The 27199-nt window shown below is 43.1% G+C and overlaps 1 protein-coding gene across 5 annotated transcripts in view; it reads left to right on the plus strand.

Annotated features, from left to right (window-relative positions):
- The window catches only part of rock1 (Rho-associated, coiled-coil containing protein kinase 1), a 70647-nt gene that overhangs the window by 25078 nt on the left and 18370 nt on the right, over nt 1–27199 (plus strand). For 4 of the 5 annotated variants that reach the window (XM_020462514.2, XM_020462511.2, XM_031806655.1 and 1 more), the window contains exons 2-10: nt 8715–8796; nt 18607–18707; nt 18901–19038; nt 19242–19417; nt 19683–19767; nt 20632–20776; nt 23015–23153; nt 23689–23780; nt 25415–25574. In XM_020462514.2, coding sequence (XP_020318103.1) covers nt 8715–8796; nt 18607–18707; nt 18901–19038; nt 19242–19417; nt 19683–19767; nt 20632–20776; nt 23015–23153; nt 23689–23780; nt 25415–25574 — 1118 coding nt within the window. The remainder of the gene's footprint in view (nt 1–8714; nt 8797–18606; nt 18708–18900; nt 19039–19241; nt 19418–19682; nt 19768–20631; nt 20777–23014; nt 23154–23688; nt 23781–25414; nt 25575–27199) is intronic. The other variant, XM_020462512.2, reaches the window with a different exon arrangement.

Consider the following 27199-nt stretch of genomic DNA (forward strand, 5'->3'; position numbering starts at 1 on the left):
TGTTGCGTTTTTAACATTTTTGTTCAATGTATCATTATTAGGCCTATATTAGACATGTTATGTTTTATATTATTATTGTTGGGTTACTATTATAAGCCTATTATTCAGTATATACTCATAGTGAGTCTGACAACAAATCTGTGTTTTTAAATTGAAAGTCAAGGGTGGGGACCTTCAATGCTGCAGACATTTTTTTTGGTCCGTTTCCCCAGATCTGTGCCTCTACACAATCCTGTCTCGGACGTCTCCGGGCAATTCCTTTGACCTCATGTCTTGGTTTTTGCTCTGGCATGCACTGTCAACTGTGGAGACCATATATAGATAGACAAGAGTGTTTGTGTGTGTGTGCGTGCCTTTCCAAATCATGTCCAATCAATTGAATTTACCACAGGTGGACTCCAATCAAGTTGTAGAAACATCTCAAGGATGATCAATTAAAACAGGATGCACTTGAGCTCAATTTCGAGTCTCATAGCAAAGGGTCGGAATACTTTTATGTAAATAAGTTATTACCCTTTTAAAAAAAAAATCTAAACCTGTTATTATGGGGTATTGTGTATAGAATGCAGAGTTTAAAACAAACGAAAACATTTTAGAATAAGGCTGTAACTTAACGAAATGTGCAGGAAGTCGTCTGGTCTGAATACTTACTGAAGGCGCTGGCATGGTGACCATATTACCGCCACACCTGCGGTCACAAGTCATGACGGCAGTCAAATTCCACGTGGCTGTTTAGTCATGGTAAATAGGCTTCTCCAAGCTCTGACGCTGCTGATGGTCATTAGTAGCCTACCAAACTTACTAACTGCTTTGTACTCTGCACTCTTATTGTCCCTCTAATCACTCTTATGCAAATGTCATCGCAAATCAAAACCGGGCACTTAATGAGTGCCAGTGAGCTCATGTTGCTCAACATTTCTATAGGCTGTGCAATTGCGTGAGAAAATGTTGAAGGCCTCTAAGAGTTTTCTATAGGCTAGGCCTACTATTTTTTTTCTTCTACACCTTCCTAATATTAAGCACATTGCTCCTCTTTAAAACAGGAGTATAGCCTACCTGGCTGGCATGAAAATGAACCGTGGGAAAAGTGTCCTCCATTCGCTAATTAAGTGCATAGATGACGTGTTTTTTTCCCTCCCGCTGCCCCTGTTTCGAGACGTGCATGATAATGGTCCGTTCTTCTTAAAAAATGTCACACATTATTTACTATCTGTAAAGACGAGATTAAATCAAGTATAGTGTGATGAGTGACAATATTAGCCTATCACTTGTGAATGATGCATTATAATGTCCTGCCTAAGGCAAACGGCGCATGCTTTGTTTTGGGCAACTTTTCAAGTCATAGTTGCACACTTAATGGAATGAAGCACATTAAGCAACTTTACAACGGCTGTAGAGCCTGACTGGCATACAGTGGGGCAAAAAAGTATTTAGTCAGCCACCAATTGTGAAAGTTCTCCCACTTAAAAAGATGAGAGGCCTGTAATTTTCATCATCGGTACACTTTTTAACTATGACAGACAAAACGAGAAAAAACCCCCCAGAAAATCACATTGTAGGATTTTAAATTTATTTATTTGCAAATGATGGTGGAAAATAAGTATTTCTCAATACTTTGTTATATACCCTTTGTTGGCAATGACAAACGTTTTCTGTAAGTCTTCAAGGTTTTCACACTGTTGCCTGGTATTTTGGCCCATTCCTCCATGCAGATCTCCTCTAGAGCAGTGATGATTTGGGGCTGTTGCTGGGCAACACGGACTTTCAACTCCCTCCAAAGATTTTCTTTGGGGTTGAGATCTGGAGACTGGCTAGGCCACTCCAGGACCTTGAAATGCTTCTTACGAAGACACTCCTTCATTGCCCGGGCGGTGTGTTTGGGATCATTGTCATGCTAAAAGATCCAGCCACGTTTCATCTTCAATGCCCTTGCTGATGGAAGGAGGTTTTCACTCAAAATCGCACAATACATGGCCCCATTCATTATTTCCTTTACACGGATCAGTCGTCCTGGTCCCTTTGCAGAAAAACAGCCCCAAACATGATGTTTCCACCCCAATGCTTCACAGTAGGTATGGTGTTCTATGGATGGAACTCAGCCTTCTTTGTCCTCCAAACACGACGAGTTGAGTTTTTACCAAAAAGTTCTATTTTGGTTTCATCTGACCATATGACATTCTCCCAGACTTCTTCTGGATCATCCAAATGCTCTCTAGCAAACTTCAGACGGGCCTGGATATGTACTGGCTTAAGTAGGGGGACACGTCTGCCACTGCAGGATTTGAGTCCCTGGCGGTGTAGTGTGTTACTGATGGTAGGCTTTGTTACTTTGGTCCCAGCTCTCTGCATCTTGCTTGTTTGTAGGTGACCAAATACTTATTTTCCACCATAATTTGCAAATAAATTCATTTAAAATCCTACAATGTGATTTTCCAGAAAAAAAAATGTCTTCTCATTTTTGTCTGTCATAGTTGAAGTGTACCTATGATGATAAATTACAGGCCTCTTTTTAAGTGGGAGAACTTGCACAATTGGTGGCTGACTAAATACTTTCTTGCCCCACTGTACGTGACTTTATAGTTTGGGGAAGATCATATTCACCATAGAAATGCACATTTTATAATATGTATTACATGCATATTCTTAATTGTGGTCACTTTTGACAATGTTGCTTTCATGCTAATGGAAAAATGCTTTGCGCATATTGCCTACTGCCTTGTGCGCATTTCTGCGCTCCGTAACGTTTAGAAATAGCCTGATAGTTTATCAACATTTTAAGCTAAACTTTCTGATCTGTTGCAGCAGGTTCATTGCTTAAAACAGTTTATTTTTTATTTTTAAAGAAGCTTTTTGGTTGAATTGATTTGGGATCTATCGCATCCCACAACTGTCCAAGAGTATGTTTTGGAATATTTATTTCTCGCACAGACTAGAATAGGTCAACTTTTGTACTATGGGTATTGTAGATTGACATAGGATAGTGCTCTTGCTGTTCTATAGGCCTACTCATCTTTGTTGTCTGCCGAAAATTAAATGTGGACAGTTCTTCCAATATCTTCAATATGCTCCAGTTGCGCAGTTGCTTCCCATATGTGTTTGTCTTCACTTGTAGAAGAGAAAAGACCCAATCACGTGACTGAGGGCCATGTGCGTCAGAGGTTCTTCGGCATGCAGTTGGGAGAAGAGAATTCTATTCAGCCACTGGCGGCAAAAGGCATGTTTTTTTTAGGGGGATTATGGCCACACAGGGATGCAGCTTGGAAATGAGAGGCTTGTCAAATGAGACTGAAGTGTGTGTAGCCTGTGCAAAAAAAACAAAGCAGACCTCATGCCTTCTCATGCAACTTTAAAAAAAATCACCATTAGTCACATCTTGCCGCCTTAATGTTTTAAAATTCAAAACATATATCCCAACATTTGTATCCCAACTAAAGTTACATAATCCTAAATTAAGCATATAGGAGTACCTATTTCTTAACCGCTCAACACAGAATAGAATGTGTGCACACAGAATGTGTGGAGTTTGGAGAAAATATCCGTTCTATTTTATTCGGCTATGTTCAATTGCATTCTTCATACTATTAAAAATAATGCCACGTAATTCTAAGCAAATCATGTCTGCTAAATGAGCCTAGTGTAGCCCACAGCCATATGGCATAGCCAGATCAGGGCCTAACATAAGGACAAGTCAGAGTATGCTATTCTGTTCTTCTGAAATAGGCTACATTTTCTTATGTTTCTTTAGACATGTCTAAAATAAATAATGGGTTAATTGTGATGGTGTAGGCTATAATTACATGGATTTATTAGACTTGTTAAAATGGAGATGTTCCAAAGGTCTGCATCTCAGTGGCTTGTAGGCTATGCGTGGAAGCCAGGAGATGCTAAATGGGTATGTTAATTAATGGTCAGTTACCGCGAGACCGGCAATTATTTGCTTGACAATCACCGGTTGGCATAATTTCATAACTGCCACAGCCCTAGGTTTGCAAATATAGTTTTTCTAAAATGGAAATGCATTAGTGCAACATATTTGGCCGAAGAAAATAGCTTCATTATCATCAGAAAACAGAAGTGCAATGTTTTTTGGCGAGCAGCCACACAAGTAAATTAGCTTGCATCATTTTGCATAAACGATGCATGGCCATCATATTTCTGTTTTATCACAGAGAGAATGGAACCAGCTACATTTCTTATTGTTTTGCTCTGCGTTAATCTTGCATTTTTCTGGAGAAAAGTAGGCTACACTGACGAATGCCTGTTCGTGAATTGCAGCTGAAGTACAAAATTAGTCTGATACCGATCAGAAATGACCATAAGGAGCGTTTTAGATATGCATTTACAAAACACAGCATGATTTTTCTTATGGGTTATATATTTTATATATTGTTCGAAAATGTTGTATTGTGGCCCCTGCAGTTGTAATGCAGGATATCTTCTTCTCCACCCACTCTTCCATGGCCAAGCTTAGCCCCTCGGCTATATTGCCTAAAGTGTCGTTTCCAGGCATTTTGACTCCAGCTCCCAGTCCTTGGTGATGTAGTGTGCCGTCGCAGTCAGGAGAACTTATCCTCTGCAGCAGAGGTAACTCTGGGTCTTCCTTTTCTGTGGCGGTCCTCGTGAGAGCCAGTTTCATCATAGCGCTTGATGGTTTTTGAGACTGCACTTGAAGAAACTTTGAAAGTTCTTGACATTTTCAGGATTGACTGACATTCATATCTTAAAGTAATGATGGACTGTAGTTTCTCTTTGCTTATTTGAGCTGTTATTGCCATAATATGGACTTCATCTTTTTCCAAATAGGGCGATCTTCTGTATACCAACCCTATCTTGTCACAACACAACTGATTGGCTCAAACGCATTAAGAAGGAAAGAAATTCCATAAATTAACTTTAATCAAGGCACACCATTTGGTGGCCCCCTTTCACCCTGTGTTGGTATCAGAAGTCTGGTACTATGGTGTGATAGAGCATCTGCTAAATTAACTAAATGTATGTATATGTAAAAATTAACAATCGCAATGTATGCTGAGTATTATTCTAATGAGCTCTGCCCCAAAACAAACCCAATAATGAATACCTAGTGTGTGTTGCAGTTCATTTAGCTATGTTCACATGTACATTTACATTTTTGTGATTTAGCAGACACTCTTAAGGCGTCAGCATGCTTCAGTTCGGCTGGCGCCTAGCTGAACTCTTCTAACCGAACAGGTGTGCTCGCATAGTCCCTTAAGACTGTCACTTGAAAAATTAGGAAAAGCGTCAATAATACTTTGTCCATTTTGAGACATTGTATCCAGTACTCACTGCCTCAAAATTGTCAGAAGGAATCTAAAATAACTAAAGAAATCTGCCGAGGAGATCTTAGTCGAGCAATTTTACGTCAGATGTTTGGTGCAGTATTTCTCGATGAAAAAATGTGCATTAAAACCAGTCTTCTCACATTGAATGACAAATACTTTATTGAAGATTCCGTACTGTTGACCAATCACCGATGAAGGGGCGTAAGACTTCGGCTCCGAACTTCGGCTTGCCTTTAGATAGAATTATTTATTTATTTTTTATCTCACAAGTCCAAAAACAAACGACCTGTGAGGCTTCTGTTTCTCCAACTAGACACCCTGTGCTTGTCCTCTTGCTCAGTTGTGCACCGGGGCCTCCCACTCCTCTCTCTATTCTGGTTAGAGACAGTTTGCGCTATTCTGTGAAGGGAGTAGTACACAGCATTGTACGAGATCTTCAGTTTCTTGGCATTTTTTCACATGGAATAACCTTTCTCAGAACAAGAATAGACTGACGAGTTTCTGAATTAAGTTATTTGTTTCTGGCTATTTTGAACCTGTAATCGAACCCACAAATGCTGATGCTCCAGATACTCAACTAGTCTAAAGAAGGCCAGTTGTATTGCTTCTTTAACCAGAACAACAGTATTCGGCTGTGCTAACATAATTGCAAAAGGGTTTTCTAATGATCAATTAGCCTTTTAAAATGATAAACTTGGATTAGCTAAAACAATGTGCCATTGGAACACAGGAGTGATGGTTGCTGATAATGGCCCTCGGTGAGCCTTTGTAGATATTCCATAAAAAATCAGCTGTTTCCAGCTACACTAGTCACTTATAACATAAACAATATCTACACTGTATTTCTGATCAATTTGATGTTATTTTAATTGACAAAAAATTAGCTTTTCTTTCAAAAACAAGGACATTTCTAGGTGACTCCAAACTTTTGAATGGTAGTGTATGCATGAACTCTTCCAAACTGTTTCGGCTGGGAAGCATGCGGACGCCTTTATCCAAAGTGACTACCTATATTAACAAAATATATATAAACGCAACATGCAGTTGCATTTCATATAAGGAAATCAGTCAATTGAAATAAATTCATTAGGCCCTAATCTATGGATTTCACATGACTGGGCATGGGTGCAGCCATGGTTGTACCTGGGAGTTCATGAGCTTTTCCCCACAAAATGGCATTTTTACAGACAAATCGTCTTCAGCATTTGAGAAGTTTTTTGTGTGATTATGGAGCATTTTCTTATTTTTTTTCAGGTCATGAAACATGGGACCAACACTTTACATTTTGCGTTAATATATAATTAAGTGTATTTACCGTCCGTGCATTCAACTGAGGTAGATAAACATCACATTCATAGCAAATAACATGTTCTGTAACTGTTTCTGAGAATGTTGTTGCTGTTCGGGACGGCTACTTGCAAATGCATTTCTGTATTTAAAAAAACAACACGTATTTTTGTTTTAAATGCATTTCAAAATACAAGTGTTATGTAGTTATGATACATTGATATTTTTGCCCAATCCTGTCCGCCATCCGGAGCCATCGTCACTTAAGCGCATTCCTCTCTTGTCTGAGCTGCAGCTGATTCACCATGTTTCCCCATGAGGAAGGTCGGGCCTATCTGTCTGTAGTGTCATCTATTGTTTTTATTTCACACAGATTGGTTGATCAAGTCATAACTAGGTAGACAAAGGTCAAGGTTCTGTGCTCACGTGACACAGAATACATGACATCTATGCCCGACTCAATCAGTCCATCACACTTGACTCAAATGCTTCCTTCTTACTTGTGTGGGAGCCAAGGAAAGAACCATACACGTCCTGCTGCTGTTCAATTGCATGCAGCTTGGATAACTTTTTTTATAGCCCTAGATATCAAGGTGTGAAATAAAGTTTTTGCCTTTTATGATTCTCTCCGTGAGGCAGCTGTTCCCCAGTCAATTGAGCACACGAAAGAGTCACAGACAAAGAAGTTCGCTTCTGCGGCAGCCTTCGCTGTAAAATATAACGCTTTGCAGCAGCGATTCGGTCCTGCTACAGGCCTGGCTAAAACTTCTCTCTTCCACGATGTGGCCCTGCCCTCTTTGTGTGAGACATCCTGGATTAGGGAAGATTAGGTTAAATCCCGCCAGTTGGCTGGCCGGCGGCACTTCTTTTTCTGCTCCAGTATGGCCCGACCGACCTGGGCCCTTTTTGTTCACACCCGGGTGATGACTGGGGATTAATATGTTTTAGTAATTAATCATCATGTTGGAATAACATCATATGGATGACCTCATGTCATGAGATGTAGAGAGGACTGTTTCACTGCAGTGTTGACATTGACGTAATCCTTCCCCCGTTTATCTACTTCCATTCGAGTCGAGGTGCTAATTGTCTAAGCCTTGCCAAGTTGACTTAAGGTAGAAACTCGGTCAACCAGACAGGTTTGCATTGAAGAGAGCTCCCTGACCTGTGAAATTCAGGCAATTATTACAACCCACTGTTTTACGTCATTCGATTTGTAGTGCTTTCTCATTCTTCAGTTTCCTCAGTTGCTGTTCTTAAGGAGTGGCTGGTGTTAAATGAAATCGCAATGCTTGTGAGTGTGACGTCCAATGCCTGTGGCTAACCTGTCCATTTAATAATTCGTTTCTTATGAACATAGATTTGCGATCTTGCTGTAAGGGGAATGAGCTGTAAAGTCAGACTGAACAGGCTTTGTCCATATCTTTTTTTTTTTTTGTTGGAGACCAAATGTAGTCAGGCGTTTGATGTCACACCATTGCTGTGATTGTGTGTAGTGCACTAGCTCTATGACTTAATGTGACTTGCAGGGCTCTACGCTGAGTTAAACATAAACCCAATTACAAGGAGGATGTGTACACTTACATTGGAAAATGTAGGCACACATAAAGACATTTTAGAGCTCAATGAAAAATATTTCAGATAATGAATTTGTCTAGGTGCATTGGTGCTCCTAAATGAAAATTCCAGGTCGAACAGTAAAAATATTTAGCCGCATTTGCGAGTAAATTGGTCACCACTGTAGAGCCCTGCCTTGATGCTTTTTTTCTGGGGTCTGAAACTCCTTAAAGATGGATAAAGTTGTGAAACAAAACCCTTTTCAATCTGTCATTAGATGAGCTATTAAACTAAATTGCAACCATTTAGGCTACAAGTGGCACAGAAATATGATATTTTGATTTGCTGAAAACCCTGGCCTCTGTTGGCTAAGCCATGTTGGGGCGACTGCTTGCAGGGTTGCTTATCTGGTTTATAGCCTATAGCCTCCAGGTAACACACCATAGATTTCTTCTACTGCAGACCAGCTAAGAGCTGGTTACAGTATTGTAGAGTAGTTGGCCCAGTTGTGGCCTTAGGCCTTGAAGACTATACCTTTTTCTTAATGCTTCTCTTCTCTCTCTCTAGGATGGCTTGGATGCGTTGGTGTACGACCTTGACTTTCCAGCCTTGAGGAAAAACAAAAGCATCGACAACTTTTTGAATAGATGTAAGTAACTAACCCATATGAGGCTCTTTTCCCCATTTGTCATCCTGCCTTTGAATCTGTGACTTCCACCATGTGGTGAGCGTGGCCAATGGCGCAATCTCCGATCAACATTTTTAGAGGCTTTCCTCTTGGCTGCAGAGAAACAATTTAGCTGTTTCAAAGAGAAGCTCCTGCAAATCTACACATTTTGCCATGGGGTTGAGAGAATTTGCTGTTTTTAAAGCAAATTTTCTGCATTTCTACACAGCATGAGCCATGGCAAAATATCTGAGTGACTAAAACATAACAACAAAATCAATAGGGGCCCCATGACCATTTTAGATTCTTTTTTTTTTTTTGTCCCATCGCCACAACTCCCATACGGACCCGGGAGAGGCGAAGGTCGAGGGCCGTGCGTCCTCTGAAAACACAACCCCGCCAAGCCGCACTGCTTCTTGACACACTGTTCGCTGAACTCGGAAGCCTACCGAACCAATGTGTCGGAGGAAACACCGTACACCTGGCGACTGTCTCAGTGTGCATGCACCTGGCCCGGCCCGCCACAGGAGTCGCTAGAGCGCGATGGGACAAGGACATCCCGGCCGGCCGAACCGTCCCCTATCCCGGCAGATGTTGGGCCAATTGTGTGCCGCCTCATGGGTTTCCAGGTTGCGACACAGCCCGGTATTGAACCCGGGTCTGTAGTGACGCCTGCGATGCCTGTCGTTTTTATTTGTGATTTTAGTTCTGATGATGTTCTAAAATAATATAGCGCTCCATTATCTTTTCTATATGTTTTATCTGGCTTTTGTCGTTTAAGTTCACACTTTTTATATTGAGTCGTTTTAGCAGTGGCGGCAGGAGAGATTGGAGGCTGTTTTTAGGTCACTGCCTCGCCTCTGTCCAGTCCCGGGTATAATTGTCTGCAGCTTAGCCCACTTAGGGTCCCCAACAAAGGGGCTTTCATGAGTGGCTGGTGACCCACATGGTGGCTATCATGACACGTTCCCTTCACCACTACACCCTCTATGACTGTAAAACTTATGCTATGGCATTTTTTTACACATGGACTCTCGTCATTTGTGTTAGTGTCTCTATGATGACAATTCTTCACAAACTGTTCATTGTATTAGAAACAAACTATTGTTGAATTAGTCTAGTTGGTACTTTTTTCACGTTCAACTCGGGCTCGGTGATATACCGTATTTTACTATATACCAGTATTCTTGCACCACCCAGATGGTATTTTTAAAGTTTCAAAACAATGAAATGTGATACTGAAGTCCAGCGCGTGTAGTGTCTGTTTTTATAGTTTCCTCCAATTGCTATTGGTCATCTTTCTCCCCCTCTTGTTGCATACCACTTCCCACACCAAGCCCTGCCCCCTGTCACTCAAGGAGAGAGCAGTTGCTCAACCAGGGAGTCATGAGCACTTTTTTTCCCTTCAATTTTCACTTCTTCATGGTCAGATGGATGCGACAAGATGTTGGTGACAACTAGTGATGGGCAATTTGAAATTATTTCAGTATTTGAATAACATAATGATATCCGGATAGTCGAAATACATGTTTTCAATTATTTTAATCATTTTTATTTTACTTCAATGGAGACTTGCTCACGCAACTCAGGAGGAACCGCCGGTAGTGGTGTGCAGGTCAGCTGTTTGTTCACCTGCTCCTGCCTGCAATTACTAATAACGCATCTGAAAACGCCTGACTATTTGTGATAGTGTAAATCTGAGGCCCGCACCCCCCCCCAAAAAAAATATATTTTTGTTTGTTGTTTTGGGACAGGGGTTGCAGGATTTTGTTTTGTCATTTAGATATGTTTCTGCTTATAATTTCAGACATTTTGGTAGGCTATTTGTTATTCAACTTGTCTATAATTAGATACATATAGCTTCTCTTTTGTCATATGTTGCCCTAGAAGACGAAATAAACCATTGCTCAACAGAATGTGGTTGAAATACTATCATATTTTATGAAGACAGCACCTCTACAGATCGTATCTAACGGAGCATTGCATTCTCAAGATGCAGAAGGAAATGAATCATTATTCTCCACTCCTGTTCCCAAGTAAAAATGTTCCTCATTTGGTGTATAATTTTACTGCAAGAAATGGTTAATTCAGCAGAGGTTAAGACTATAGCCCTGTTCGCACGGTACGAATATTACCAGAGAACGTTGGTTATGTATTTGTTACCCCAGAATATCTGTTATTCCAGAGAAGGATTTGACGGGATTAGTTTTTTTCCAACCTGCCCCCTGTAATTGGGTTTAGTGTCGCTATAATATTTGCATTGAGGAAGTGTGATCAATATCATTAGGATATTTTAGCTATCCGCAGTAGACATCCTAAATGCCCCCCAGCCTTTAGATGTGAGCTAAACGGCTAACTACAAATAACATTTTATTTACCAAATACAACAGGTTTAGACTTTACAGTGAAATGCTTACTTACAAGCCCTTACTAACCAACAATGCAGTTAAAAAATAAAAGATTAACAAGGAATATAATACAAAAAAAATTGCGAAATGAAAGTTACATAATTAAAGAGCAGCAGTAAAATGACAATAGCGAGGCTATATACAAGGGGCACCGGTTAGTCGAGGTAATATGTACATGTAGGTAGAGTTATAAAAGTGACTATGCATAGATAATAACAGAGTAGCAGCAGTGTAGGAGAGGGGGGGTCAATAAAAAATAGTCTGGGTAGTCTTTTGATTAGTTGTTCAGGAGTCTTATGGCTTGGGGGTAGAAGCTGTTATGGAGCCTTTTGGTCCTAGACTTGGCGCTCCAGTACCGCTTGCCATGTGGTAGCTGAGACAACAGTCTATGACCTGGGTGGCTGGAGTCAATTTTTAGGGCCTTCCTCTGACACTGCTTGGTCTAAGGTCCTGGATGGCAGGAAGCTTGGCCCCAGTGATGTACATGCCTGTACGCACTACCCTCTAGTGCCTTGCGTTGGCCGAGCAGTTGCCATACCAGGCAGTGATGCAACCAGTCAGGAAGCTCTAGATGGTGCAGCTGTATAATTATCATTTTGAGGATCTGAGGACCCTTGCCAAATCTTTTCAGTCTCCCGAGGGGGAATAGGTTTTGTCGTGCTCTTCACGACTGTCTTGGTGTGCTTGGACCATGTTAGTTTGTTGGTGATGTGGACACCAAGGAACTTGAAGCTCTCAACCTGCTCCACCACAGCCGCATCGATGCGAATGGGGGTGTGCTCGGTCCTACTTTTCCTGTAGTCCACAATCATCTCCTTTGTCCTTGGTCACTTTGAGGGAGAGGTTGTTATTCCTGGCACCACACGGCCAGATCTCTGACCTCCCATAGGGATGTCGGTGATCAGGCCTACCACTGTTGTTATCGGCAAACTTAATGATGGTATTTGGAGTCATGCCTGGCCGTGCAGTCATGAGTGAACAGGGAGTACAGGAGGGGACTGAACACGCACCCCTGAGGGACCCCTGTGTTGAGGAACAGCGTGGCAGATGTGTTGTTACCTACCCTTACCACCTGGGGGTTGCCCGTCAGGAAGTCCAGGATCCAGTTGCAGAGGGAGGTGTTTAGTCCCATGGTCCTTAGCTTAGTGATGAGCTTTGAGGGCACTATGGTGTTGAACGCTGAGCTGTTGTCAATGAATAGCATTCTCACATAGGTGTTCCTTTAGTCCAGATGTTAAAGGGCATTGTGAAGTGCAATAGAGATTGCATCATCTGTTGATCTGTTGATGCTGTATGCAAATTGGAGTGGGTCTATGGTTTCTGGGATAATGGTGTTGATGTGAGCCATGACCAGCCTTTCAAAGCACTTCATGGCTACAGACGTGAGTGCTACTTGTCTGTAGTAATTTAGGCCGGTTACCTTAGTGTTCTTGGGCACAGGGACTATGGTTGTCTGCTTGAAACATGTTGGTATTATAGACTCAGACAGGGAAAGTTTGAAAATGTCAGTGAAGACACTTAAAAAAAAAAAAAGTAGGCTATGGATAAGAAAGTGAATTTGTTCCAAATGTTTAGCTCAGTTGTATGCTGCTTTGCGATCTATTAAAAGCAGGGGTTGCATTAAATATCAAATCAAATGTATTTATATAGCCCTTATTACATCAGCTGATATATCAAAGTGCTGTACAGAAACCCAGGCTAAAACCCCAAGCACGCTATTAATTTATCTGTCTGCTAGTTTATTTTCTTAGCAAATGCTGACTGAAGGTAAATAGGGACAACTTTTTTTTATGACGCATATGGCGATGTTCAAGTCATTCCCACAAAACGTATAAACAAAAGCATTCATTGTGAAGTTGCAACACGGTCTTGCAACAAAAGTTGATACATGTAGGCCCGTCATATATAGGCTATGCTTAACACCTCGGCAGTCCTACAATCTAAGCTAGATGCCCTCAATCTCACACAAATCATCAAGGAACCCACCAGGTACAACCTTAAATCTGTAAACAAGGGCACCCTCATAGACGTCATCCTGACCAACTGGCCCTCCAAATACACCTCCGCTGTCTTCAACCAGGATCTCAGCGATCACTGCCTCATTGCCTGTATCCGCTACGGAGCCGCAGTCAAACGACCACCCCTCATCACTGTCAAACGCTCCCTAAAACACTTCTGTGAGCAGGCCTTTCTAATCGACCTGGCCCGGGTATCCTGGAAGGACATTGACCTCATCCCGTCAGTTGAGGATGCCTGGTCATTCTTTAAAAGTAACTTCCTCACCATTTTAGAAAGCATGCTCCGTTCAGAAAATGCAGAACTAAGAACAGATATATCCCTTGGTTCACTCCAGACCTGACTGCCCTCGACCAGCACAAAAATATCCTGTGGCGGACTGCAATAGCATCGAATAGTCCCCGCGATATGCAACTGTTTAGGGAAGTCAGGAACCAATACACGCAGTCAGTCAGGAAAGCTAAGGCCAGCTTCTTCAGGCAGAAGTTTGCATCCTGTAGCTCCAACTCCCAAAAGTTCTGGGACACTGTGAAGTCCATGGAGAACAAGAGCACCTCCTGCCAGCTGCCCACTGCACTGAGGCTAGGTAACACGGTCACCACTGATAAATCCATGATTATCAAAAACTTCAACAAGCATTTCTCAACAGCTGGCCATGCCTTCCGCCTGGCTACTCCAACCTCGGCCAACAGCTCCGTCCCCCCCGCAGCTACTCGCCCAAGCCTCTCCAGGTTCTCCTTTACCCAAATCCAGATAGCAGATGTTCTGAAAGAGCTGCAAAACCTGGACCCGTACAAATCAGCTGGGCTTGACAATCTGGACCCTCTATTTCTGAAACTATCCGCCGCCATTGTCGCAACCCCTATTACCAGCCTGTTCAACCTCTCTTTCATATCGTCTGAGATCCCCAAGGATTGGAAAGCTGCCGCAGTCATCCCCCTCTTCAAAGGGGGAGACACCCTGGACCCAAACTGTTACAGACCTATATCCATCCTGCCCTGCCTATCTAAGGTCTTCGAAAGCCAAGTCAACAAACAGGTCACTGACCATCTCGAATCCCACCGTACCTTCTCCGCTGTGCAATCTGGTTTCCGAGCCGGTCACGGGTGCACCTCAGCCACGCTCAAGGTACTAAACGATATCATAACCGCCATCGATAAAAGACTACTGTGCAGCCGTCTTCATCGACCTTGCCAAGGCTTTCGACTCCGTCAATCACCATATTCTTATCGGCAGACTCAGTAGCCTCGGTTTTTCGGATGACTGCCTTGCCTGGTTCACCAATTACTTTGCAGACAGAGTTCAGTGTGTCAAATCGGAGGGCATGCTGTCCGGTCCTCTGGCAGTCTCTATGGGGATGCCACAGGGTTCAATCCTCGGGCCGACTCTTTTCTCTGTATATATCAATGATGTTGCTCTTGCTGCGGGTGATTCCCTGATGCACCTCTACGCAGACGACACCATTCTATATACTTCCGGCCCGTCCTTGGACACTGTGCTATCTGACCTCCAAACGAGCTTCAATGCCATACAACACTCCTTCCGTGGCCTCCAACTGCTCTTAAACGCTAGTAAAACCAAATGCATGCTTTTCAACCGTTCGCTGCCTGCACCCGCACGCCTGACCAGCATCACCACCCTGGATGGTTCCGACCTCGAATATGTGGACATCTATAAGTACCTAGGTGTCTGGCTAGACTGTAAACTCTCCTTCCAGACTCATATCAAACATCTCCAATCGAAAATCAAATCCAGAATCTGCCTTCTATTCCGCAACAAAGCCTCCTTCACTCACGCCGCCAAACTTACCCTAGTAAAACTGACTATCCTACCGATCCTCGACTTCGGCGATGTCATCTACAAAATTGCTTCCAACACTCTACTCAGAAAACTGGATGCAGTTTATCACAGTGCCATCCGTTTAGTCACTAAAGCACCTTATACCACCCACCACTGCGACTTGTATGCTCTAGTCGGCTGGCCCTCGCTACATATTCGTCGCCAGACCCACTGGCTCCAGGTCATCTACAAGTCCATGCTAGGTAAAGCTCTGCCTTATCTCAGTTCACTGGTCACGATGGCAACACCCATCCGTAGCACGCGCTCCAGCAGGTGTATCTCACTGATCATCCCTAAAGCCAACACCTCATTTGGCCGCCTTTCGTTCCAGTTCTCTGCTGCCTGTGACTGGAACGAATTGCAAAAATCGCTGAAGTTGGAGACTTTTATCTCCCTCACCAACTTCAAACATCTGCTATCTGAGCAGCTAACCGATCGCTGCAGCTGTACATAGTCTATCGGTAAATAGCCCACCCATTTTTACCTACCTCATCCCCATACTGTTTTTATTTATTTACTTTTCTGCTCTTTTGCACACCAATATCTCTACCTGTACATGACCATCTGATCATTTATCACTCCAGTGTTAATCTGCAAAATTGTAATTATTCGCCTACCTCATGCCTTTTGCACACAATGTATATAGACTCCCCTTTTTTTCTACAGTGTTATTGACTTGTTAATTGTTTACTCCATGTGTAACTCTGTGTTGTCTGTTCACACTGCTATGCTTTATCTTGGCCAAGTCGCAGTTGCAAATGAGAACTTGTTCTCAACTAGCCTACCTGGTTAAATAAAGTTTTTCTTTTATAAATAAAAATATGCACAGCATTTCATTCAATTTATCTAATCGTTATTGTTTTCTTGCTCAAATATCGAGAAACACCTGTAAAACTTAGACATTTATGTCGATTCGCACGGCACGAGTATTATCAGAGGACTTTGCCAAAAAACAGTAGGTTTTTCAGGTTAGTCAATGCACAGATTTCAATTTCCATTTAACCTATCTAAACGGTAGGCTACGGTTTCCTTGACATGCCATAAACCTATTTGAAGTCCCGTCTTGTGACTGTCAAATTTTTATAGTGCCTCGCAATCATCCTCTTTTACCACTTCAAATCTTTTCAAAACATTTTCTGGCCCTCCCTTCTTTATTTTTGACTCTCCTTTCCCAGCTTTTGTCTTATTGAATTGAATTTTGACAAAGTCCTTTTTGCCTCAGTGGATAAATCTGTCTGCTAGTTTATTTTCTTAGCAAATGCTGGCTGAAGGTAATTGTGTTAGCCGTGAATGCTAATTGCTAGTTAGCTGGCTAGCTAGTAGGGATCTGAACAATGGAAAATGTTTCTGAATGTTTAAACTGACATTTAAAAAAAAAAAAAAATCCCCTTAAAATTATAAGAAAGGAATATAATTCCATGTGAATTCACACTCCAGCGTCGCTGCTAGAGCGACAGTTTGGTCTCATGGTGCGTCCCTTTCGGATGGTTATGCGTTGCACCTGGACTACCATTACTGTACCTCAATTTCAACGGGCAAAGTTAACACTTCTTTCTCGTTTAACTTCTTAAAGTAATTGCCATACAGGACTTTGCTGATGTCGCTTGCCTTTCTCTGCCATTGTTCCAACTGTTAACGATGCTAACTAGGCAAGTCAGTTAAGAACAAATTCTTATTTACAATGACGGCCGGCCAAACCGCCCTATGGGACTCCCAATCATGGCCGGTTGTGATACAGCCTGGATGTAGCGGTGGAGTGTCGACTCCAAAATAATTGATTGCTCAACTCCTTGCACATCGATTCCATTTATTATTATTTTTGGCCATATCATGCAGCTCTGCGTGTGGAAATTAAAACGAAAGTCCGGGAAATGCAGAAATGGGTTAAAATGCTGCAATATTGTTGTTGGATTGAGCATTATAAAACTGTGTGTTGCCACCCTGGTGTCATGAACTACTCAAAGCATATTTTGAACTTTTATTATTCAAAAATATAAAATAACATGAATTAGAAAAATAAGTTCAACAGCCAAGTGTTGGAGAGGCCTCGATGGACATTAATGGACTAGCTGTGTTGTGAGGGGGACTTGTTGCCAATGGGATGCTTCCCCTCTGGGGTTCTGTACTGCTAGTGCTCTCTTTCTTGCAAACTGCTAGCCCATGACATGTAGTCCAATCATATTCTTTATCACACATAAGCCAATACACATAGACTCAGTCACATTAGCCGACAGCACAAACACGTGATTTAAAGCTGGAATCCGTAGTGGTGAAACTACCACGCCCGTTTAGGATATTATATTACTTCAAACCACAAACCGTTTTCTTCCCCTCGGGCATCATTGCACATCATTGCGCAATAGAACAGAAGAGTATTTACGACAAAAATATTTATCACGAATCGCCTCCGCTCTGTTTAAATAAACAAAACAATGACAATGAGCCTGGGGCGACCAGTGGTGTTGGTTCACCTGATACGGATCTCGGCTTAAATGCTTCTCAAAATGTATTTTAATCCCGTTTTTTCAATACCATTTCTCAAGTAAGGATCATGTTCTTTACCTTCTTGAAACTGTAACTGCTGGAAATGACTGCATCAAAATGTTCTGATTTTAATGGTCCATGGCATTATTTTGTAGATCAGTTGAACTGTGATATGGATACGGTGACACTGGACTCTGGCGCAGTGGAAATGTGTTCTCTGGATGAATGAATCACGCTTCACCTTCTGGAAATCAGTCGGAATAATCTAGGTTTGGCGGGTGCTAGGTGAACTCTACCTGCCCCGATGCATAGTGCCAACTGTAAAGTTTGGTGGAGGAGGAATAATGTCTGCGGCTGTTTTTCATGGTTCGGACTAGGCCCATTTGTTCCAGGCAAGGGAAATCTTAACGCTACAGATTACAGTGGCATTCTAGACGATTATGTGCTTCCGAATTTGTGGCAACAGTTTGGGGAAGGCCCTTTCCTGTTTCAGCATGGCAATGCCCCCGTGCACAAAGCGAGGTCCATACAGGTTTTTCGAGATCGGTGTGGAAGAACTGGACTGGCCTGCACATAGCCCTGACCTCAACCCCATCGAACACCTTTGGGATGAGTTGGAACACCGACTACGAGCCAGGCCTAATCGCCCAACATCGTTGCCCGACCTCACTAATGCTCTTGTGGCTGAATGGAAGCAAGTTCCCGCAGCAATGTTCCAACATTTAGTACAAGGCCTTCCCAGAAGAGTGGAGGCTGTTATAGCAACAAAGGGGGAACCAACTCCATATGAATGCCCATGATTTTTGTAATGAGCTGTTCGACAAGCAGGTGTCCACATACTTTTGGTCATGTCGTGTACTTCAGATATTCAGTGAGGGTACTGACAGGTTTTCATCTGCTGTTGAGCCTTTTTTTTCCTATTCTGAATTCTCAGTCAGTGGACAAAGCCTCCTTTAGTCATACTCACTAATCAACCCAGTTTACTAATGATAAACCCTTGCCCTGCTCTAACTGGTTTCCTCTTAATGTCATCTCTCCTCCTCAGATAAGGACACCATCAGTAAGATCCGGGACCTGCGGATGAAAGCAGAGGACTATGAGGTGGTCAAGGTTATCGGGAGGGGTGCTTTTGGAGAAGTGCAGTTGGTGAGGATAACCATTATGGTTATGCTAATTTGTCCTCCAGTGAATTACATCAACTGTCATTTGTCTGTCTGCTTGCCCATTTTTATAAATCTGGTGCAGACGTATGAAATAATTATATGGCTTAAGTCTTTGTTTTCATCTGTATGGAAGCCCAGTGCACATCCTAAGAAGACTGTTCTCCCGTCTCTCCCAGGTAAGACACAAAGCCACCAGGAAGGTGTACGCCATGAAGCTGCTTAGCAAGTTTGAAATGATCAAAAGGTCGGACTCTGCTTTCTTCTGGGAGGAGAGGGACATCATGGCCTTTGCCAACAGCGCCTGGGTTGTGCAGGTATAGATAATTGAATAACAGTTTATTTTTTATAGCAACTCCCTAGTGTCGTCCTCACTTTGCCTACTAGGAACAATCTGCAAGGAAGCCCGGTGATTGAGTTTCATATAACAGAATATTCATGCAATTTCTAGTTTTGGGTCTTTTAACTGTCCATTCCTCCTACTTATGTTTGGTCACTAACCCTAAGCCCCCCCCCCCAGCTGTTTTATGCGTTCCAGGATGACCGTTACCTCTACATGGTGATGGAGTATATGCCCGGCGGAGACCTGGTCAACTTGATGAGCAACTATGACGTCCCCGAGAAGTGGGCCCGTTTCTACACCGCTGAGGTGGTGCTGGCTCTGGACGGGATCCACGCCATGGGCTTCATACACAGGTATACTTACTGGGCTTCTCTTTCTCTTCGCCTCCACTGTAAAGGTTGCTCTTGAATGTCTTCTATGTCAGTTCTGTCGTGGCAGTTCTCGCCACCCTTCCAAAGCCTCTATGAATTGGAGAAAACCGCTCTTTCTCTTGACGGTCTTGAAAATGGCAGTTTTAATGTACCGTTGTTGGTTTGAGAACGCTTTGGTTGTATAATAATCATGTCTTCGGTTCGAGAGCTGCTGGTTTGTTATATTACTGTGTCTTTGTCTTTTCAGGGACGTGAAGCCTGATAACATGTTGCTAGACAAAGCGGGCCACTTGAAGTTGGCAGACTTTGGGACCTGTATGAAAATGAACAAGGTAGCTATCGCACTAGCCTTCCAATTCACCACGACTGAAAATGAGGAGTTAGTTGACAGTTCGACACCTTGTAGAGTAGACTGTTGGTCTTCTCGGATCCCGAAATTGAGATCCGAACCGAATTGGATCTGCAAAATTTCCATCCGACATCAACAGGGACCCTTTAAAATATATATATGTTTTAAGATAATATCGGATTCGAGGTAGACCAGATCCAACCCAAAATATGTCCGAGATTGTGGAGAATTTTATCGGACATGACCCAGTTAATCAATAGCCTAGAGATTTACCATTCAAATATATATATATATATATTTTTTTTTTACCAGTCTAATTGATTGTTTGACCGTATAATTGATTTGTTAATGCATACATAATAATCTAATCATTGATATGGAACTCAAAAGATCTGTCTGGATCAAGTGCCATCTGAGACGAGCTAATTCGTCTTCTTTTTTGTGCCGTGGTATTTGTTTTGGTATCGTGATACTAAACCTGGTATCAAAGTCAACATTCTGGAATCGTGACAACACTAGTTGCAAGTTTTCTCTAGCGAGCTCAAGCCAGACCGAGAGAGAGAGGCAGACCGGCGGCGGAGAGATATTAATGCTTTTGACTGAACTGACTGCCATGCGTAGCACGATTTAACCGTGCATCAATCTTTAGAACGGTTTAGCAGTTTAACACATTTACTGTCCATTTTTCCTCATACATATCAGCTACGTAGGGTTACAATTTTTTTGCTTTCTTGTACTGACAGCTTATGCATTTTATGCAGATCGCATTAAGCATTGTACGATGCGAGACACAGCTGTGTTTTATAAATACGGTAGTATAGCAGTATAATATGAGGCTGTGTTTCAGGATGGTATGGTACGATGCGACACAGCAGTGGGAACACCAGACTACATTTCGCCAGAGGTACTAAAATCCCAGGGAGGAGATGGATATTACGGCCGGGAGTGTGACTGGTGGTCCGTGGGAGTCTTCCTGTACGAAATGCTCGTTGGTGAGTCGCAATTACGTGCCTTTTTCTCACACTGTTACGATGGGAAACAAAGTGATCATATGAACATGTTGTAGTTCTGGAGCAGAGTATTCCCATTAACTGGCAGACAGGACAAAACAAAATTCTCCTGGTTAGTACCTAACATCTTTCCCTTGTTTTGTCATGTTGCGTAACCCTGCACTAAAGGAACCATGAATCCACACTATACAATGATGAAGTTGAAAATAATACTATCATGTGTATTCACATTGGCCACTGGTTGCATATCACATGCCTGATTTATTTTATTAGGATCCCCATTAGCTGTTGCAAAAGCAGCGCTACTTTTCCTGAGGTCCACACAAAACATGACAATAAAGAACATCAATAGACAAGATCAGCTCAAGGACAGAACTACATATATATATATTTTTTTTAAAGGCACACGTAGCATAGATATCAATGCATACACACAAACTATCTAGGTCAATTAAACAACATTTCACACACACCGAACCTGGGTGCATGTGACCTCTGGAATGACCCTGGGCTCCAGTGTTGTTGTTTATTTGTCGCGTGTGCTTTTCCAGTATGTTTATTTGTGATGGTTTTGTCGGAACTTATTGTAGACATTCCAGTAACCTAAAATAAGTGGATGTTTAACCGGCAGATCCAAAGATTATGGTTCGGCATATGGATCAAAATTGGTTAAGGTGAAAGGTCGACATAAAGTTAAGGAGGTAGCAAACCACCTTTGTGAACCATTTGAAAATCTGGCTGTAAATACATTTTCAACATTTTGTTACGTTAATGTCTTATTCTAAAATGGATTAAATATCCCCCCCCCCCTCCTCAATCTACAAACAATACCCAATAATGACAGAGTAAATACAGGCTTTTTGATTTTTTTTCCAAATGTATTAATATTTAACAACTGAAAATACATTTACCTAAGTATTTAGTTCCTTTAGTCAGTACTTTGTTGATGCACCTATGGCAGCGATTACAGCATTGAGTCTTCTTGGGTATGACGCTACAAGCTTGGCACACCTCTATTTGGGAATTTCCCCCCCATTCTTCTCTGCCGATCCACTCAAGCTCTGTCAGGTTGGATGGGGAGTGTTACTGCACAGCTATTTTCAGGTCTCCTTATATGTTCGATCGGGTTCGGGACAAGAGACATGTTCCGAAGCCACTCCTGACCTTGTGCTTAGGGTCAATGTCCTGTTGGAAGGTGAACTTTGGCCCCAGTCAAAGGTTCTGAGCTCTCTGGAGCAGGTTTTCATCAAGGATCTCTCTGTACTTTGCTCCGTTCATCTTTCCCTCGATCCTGGCTAGTCTCCCAGTCCCTGCTGCTGAGAAACATCCCCACAGCATGATGCTGTCACCATAGGGATGGTGCCAGGTTTCCTCCAGATGTGACATCTAGCATCCAGAGAATCTTGTTTCTCATGGTCCGAGAGTACTTTAGGTGCCTTTTGGCAAACTCCAAGCGGGCTGTCATGTGCCTTTTTACTGAGGAGTAGCTTCTGTCTAGCACTCTACCATAAAGCCCTGATTGGTGGAGTCCTGCAGAGATGGTTGTCCTTCTGGAAGGTTCTCCCATCTCCACAGAGGAACTCTGCAGCTCTGTCAGCTTGACCATTGGGTTCTTGGTCACCTCCCTGACTAAGGCCCTTCTCCCATGATTCCTCAGTTTGGCCGAGCGGCCTGCTCTTGGTGGTTACAAACTTCTTCCATTTAAGAATAATGGAGGGCCCTGTGTTCTTGGGGACCTTTAATACTACAGACATTTTTTGATACCCTTCCCCAGATCTGTGAATCGACACAATCCTGTCTCGGAGCTCTACGGTCAGTTCCTTCGACCTCATGGCTTGGTTTTTGCTCTGACCTTATATTGACAAGTGTGTGCCTTTGCAAATCATGTCCAATCAATTGAGTTTATCACAGGTGGACAATCAAGTTGTAGAAACATCTCAAGGATGATCAATGGAAACAGGATGCACCTGAGCTCAATTTCGAGTCTCATAGCAAAGGGTTTGAGTACTTATGTAAATAAGGTATTTGTTTTTTATTTGTAATAAATGTGCTTTTCTGCTTTGCCATTATGGGGTATTGTGTTTAGATTGATGAGGAAAAACAATTAGATCAATTTTAAAATAAGTTTGTAACAAAATGTGGGAAAGAAAAGGGGTCTGAATACTTCCCGAATGCACTGCACTAGCTAACCCCAATGCCTTTGGTTTTGTGTGCCTATAGGTGACACACCGTTCTATGCTGACTCGTTGGTGGGAACGTACAGTAAGATCATGAACCACAAGAACGCCCTGACCTTCCCTGATGACAGCGACATCTCCAAGGATGCCAAGAACCTTATCTGTGCCTTCCTGACTGACAGGTGAGGATGATGATGGTGGTTCAGAGGGGCCTGACTTAGAAAAAGAGTGCGAGATTTATCTACTTGTCCAGTCAGCATAACTCATTGAAGGACGTTAACGTTAGTTTTGCACGCAATTGCTAACTAGTTAGCGCAATGACTGGAAGTTTATGGGATCAGCTAGCATTGCGCCGACACATCAAACTGCACACAGACAACACAATTGTATCCAGAAGTTCATCTGACCGTCAATTAAGCCCTTTATCTATTTACCCAATCTCGCACTATCCCTCTCTCTGTTTCACCAATGATTTTCCATGTGAACACATGGCTAGAAAGGGAATAGTGTTATGAACTCATTGATTGGATTCGACTTAAGTCTTTGAGAAATGACTTAAACATCGAGCAGTGATCTTTTGAAGAGCTGTCAATCACGTCTAAATGCTTTCACTGAGTTGTGCCCGGAGACTGTTAGATGCAAAGCCATGGACGTTATCGGTGGATGGCAGAATCGCTAAACTGTACGTCCTCTGTTCCTGTTTTAATTTGTCACCAGGGAGGTAAGACTGGGTCGCAACGGGGTGGATGAGATCAAGAGACATCCTTTCTTCAAGAACGACCAGTGGACATGGGAGAACATCCGAGACAGTGAGTTCCGTTCAGGTTTCATGCTTCCTTTGAAGGGGAGGGGCGTTACATTCTGTATTGTTCTGTTGACAAATGTTACAGATAGCCAGACATGCTATAATACCATGTTTTCCAATTGACCTACTAAAGACAGTCACAGGAAAATTCAGAATAAGAACCATTCATTTCATTCAGTATCACAACCACTGAATTCCACAATTTCATTGTGTGAACCTAGATGGTTGATTTTGAGGGTGAGAATGGGGAGGAAAGCTTTCCTCGGTCATGTCCAGTAGGTAGAAAAAAAAAACATTTTGAAACTGGGAGGTACTACCTAAACTTGTCCAATAAGAACGGCTCATTTCTGTTGTAAATAGTTTTTGCTGCGGTGTACCCTACTGAACAGGAGCCTGGCATTAGTATTCATGTGGTCTCCGGCTACAACAGAGAGATTAGAGGCGGGATGCTAAATGTAAATCGAGCGGCTGTAGCAGCTCTCAGGATCGCTTGAGCTTTCAAAAGTGCATTTTCAAAACGCAGACCAACCAAAAAGCTGCGTTTTTTAATAGATTTTATATACATGGGTACTCTGTGTTCTAGAATGCAGGAAAATGGGCCTCCCGGGTGGCGCAGTAGTCTAAGGCACTGCATCGCAGTGCTAGCTGTGCCACCAGAGACTCTGGGTTCGCGCCCCTCCAAAAGGAAAAAATTGATAAGTGTTTACACACATGAAAATTTGCTAATCAAACACTGGTTCGAACTCAAGCAAACAAACTAGTGTGAAAACGGCGACATAGCAAACGTTCTGAATGTGCACACGCATCCTATCTTACTTCCTCATTTCCACTCCCTCCGTTTTTCTAGATTTTCTCCTTTTGGCAGCCTGGTCAAAAATGGTCTGTGCCTTATCAAAGTCAAATATTCGGGACTACGGTGCCCCCATTTTAAATTTGAATTTGTGTCTGTGGGTTCTGGGAGCTGCAACCCCTTTCAGCGGGAACACTGGACTTAGGGAGGACCACAGAAAGCTCCCCGAGCTGAGCGTGTGCTGGGAACACGTTGCAAAGACCATTGACAGAGACACCAGCCGGGCACACCCTCCCTGCAGAGAGAGTGGTTGTCAGCGAGAGGTTGGGGAGGATGGATGAGACTTTTCAGATAATTGCAGCGGTTCTATTTAAATATAAAAAGTTGGAATTCTGCGTGAATGTGACCCCTGGCTCTTTACCGGGTTTATATGAAGTAATCTGCGCCAAAGCGCTGCGGTCAGCGCTTTGGCTGGGACCCACTGGCCCTGCTCCGGCCTACTCTGCCATGGCACCAGCTGTCCTAGCTAATACGTCGTACTGTGTCAACTGTCAGACTGAATGCTGGTGTTTTATAGTTGATGCATTTGATCTCCAAGCAACCTAGCCTGCATACAAATGTATGCTAGATTGACAAGATACTGTTTTATATAATATAATGGGGGAGATAGACTGACATATTTGACAGTAGAGGTGCTTCTTGCCTCAGTTTAGGACGAACATTTCCGCTACAACATGCTCTGTGTGGCTCTGCACCAACTCATAGAAAACTAGTAGAATACCTCTCCATCTGCAGTGAGTCATGTTTCTCTCTTCTCTCCTCCACCTTTTGTCCATCCGTGTTTCCAGCAGCGGCCCCGGTGGTGCCTGAGCTGAGCAGCGACATCGACACCAGTAACTTTGACGACATCGAGGCGGACCGGGGAGACGAGGAGACCTTCCCCATACCAAAGGCCTTCGTGGGCAACCAGCTGCCCTTTGTGGGCTTCACCTACTACAGCAGTCATCAGTAAGTCTTACTCCGCATAGCCAGGCTTCAAACTACTACAGCAATCATCAGTGATGCTCTTAAGGCCCTTTTTTTCCTGGAGAATTTCCATCGGTTTTTAGTCCAAAACGGTGTCCAGTGTATGTATTGGCACTGTCTGCTTAGCCAGGCTTCATCAACTACTGTCAACACTGTTAGTCTTTTCCTAGGCTTTTCCTGGTCAGCTCAGTTGGTCAGGAAAAACATCAAGGCCCCTAACCACAGTCGAAATAGTCAGGCTGCACCTACTGGAGCAATCATCAGTTTGTCTAATGTCAACTACAGTCATCACATTCTAGGCTGCACCTATTAGAACAGGCGTGTTTGTGGGCCTGTTCCGGCCCGTAAACACATTCAATCTGTGCGCGCGGGCGGTTTGAGTAAAACAAGTTTTGGGGATTTATAATGGACCTACTTTTATAGTCTCTTCACTCTGCCCAGCTTGCTAACGGTCATCGAAACTAATGGTAGACTGTCAGGAAGTGTCGGAAATTCTAAAAGCCATGGATATGGGACTATTTATTGCTAATTAAGGGAGGCAAGGAAATATAACCAATTTTAAGTGCGGCCATCCGGACCTCGGTGAACGAATGCGGTCAGCGGGACCAAATTAGTTTGCCACCTCTGTACTAGAGCCATTAGCCTTTTTTTTTATACCGCCACAGAAATACACTGCTCAAAAAAATAAAGGGAACACTAAAATAACACATCCTAGATCTGAATGAATTAAATATTCTTATTAAATACTTTTTTCTTTACATAGTTGAATGTGCTGACAACAAAATCACACAAAAATGATCAATGGAAATCAAATTTATCAACCCATGGAGGTCTGGATTTGGAGTCACACTCAAAATTAAAGTGGAAAACTACACTACAGGCTGATCCAACTTTGATGTAATATCCTTAAAACAAGTCAAAATGAGGCTCAGTAGTGTGTGGCCTCCACGTGCCTGTATGACCTCCCTACAACGCCTGGGCATGCTGTGGTGCAACGTGGCGTTGGTGGATGGAGCGAGACATGATGTCCCAGATGTGCTCAATTGGATTCAGGATTCAGGTCTGGGGAACGGGCGGGCCAGTCCATAGCATCAATGCCTTCCTCTTGCCTTCCTCTTGCAGGAACACACTGACACACTCTGTCACATGTGCTCAGTGTGAACCTGCTTTCATCTGTGCAGAGCACAGGGCGCCAGTGGCGAATTTGCCAATCTTGGTGTTCTCTGGCAAATGCCAAACGTCCTGCACGGTGTTGGGCTGTAAGCACAACCCCCACCTGTGGACGTCGGGCCCTCATACCACCCTCATAGAGTCTGTTTCTGACCATTTGAGCAAACACATGCACATTTGTGGCCTGCTGGAGGTAATTTTGCAGGGCTCTGGCAGTGCTCCTCCTTGCACAAAGGCAGAGGTAGCGGTCCTGCTGCTGGGTTGTTGCCCTCCTACGGCCTCCTCCACGTCTCCTGATGTACTGGCCTGTCTCCTGGTAGCGCCTCCATGCTCTGGACACTATGCTGACAGACACAGCAAACCTTCTTGCCACATCTCGCATTGATGTGCCATCCTGGATGAGCTGCACTACCTGAGCCACTTGTGTGGTTTGTAGA

The sequence above is a fragment of the Oncorhynchus kisutch genome, linkage group LG27 (genome assembly GCF_002021735.2).
Source record: "Oncorhynchus kisutch isolate 150728-3 linkage group LG27, Okis_V2, whole genome shotgun sequence".
In the NCBI taxonomy this organism is placed as follows: Eukaryota; Metazoa; Chordata; class Actinopteri; order Salmoniformes; family Salmonidae; genus Oncorhynchus; species Oncorhynchus kisutch.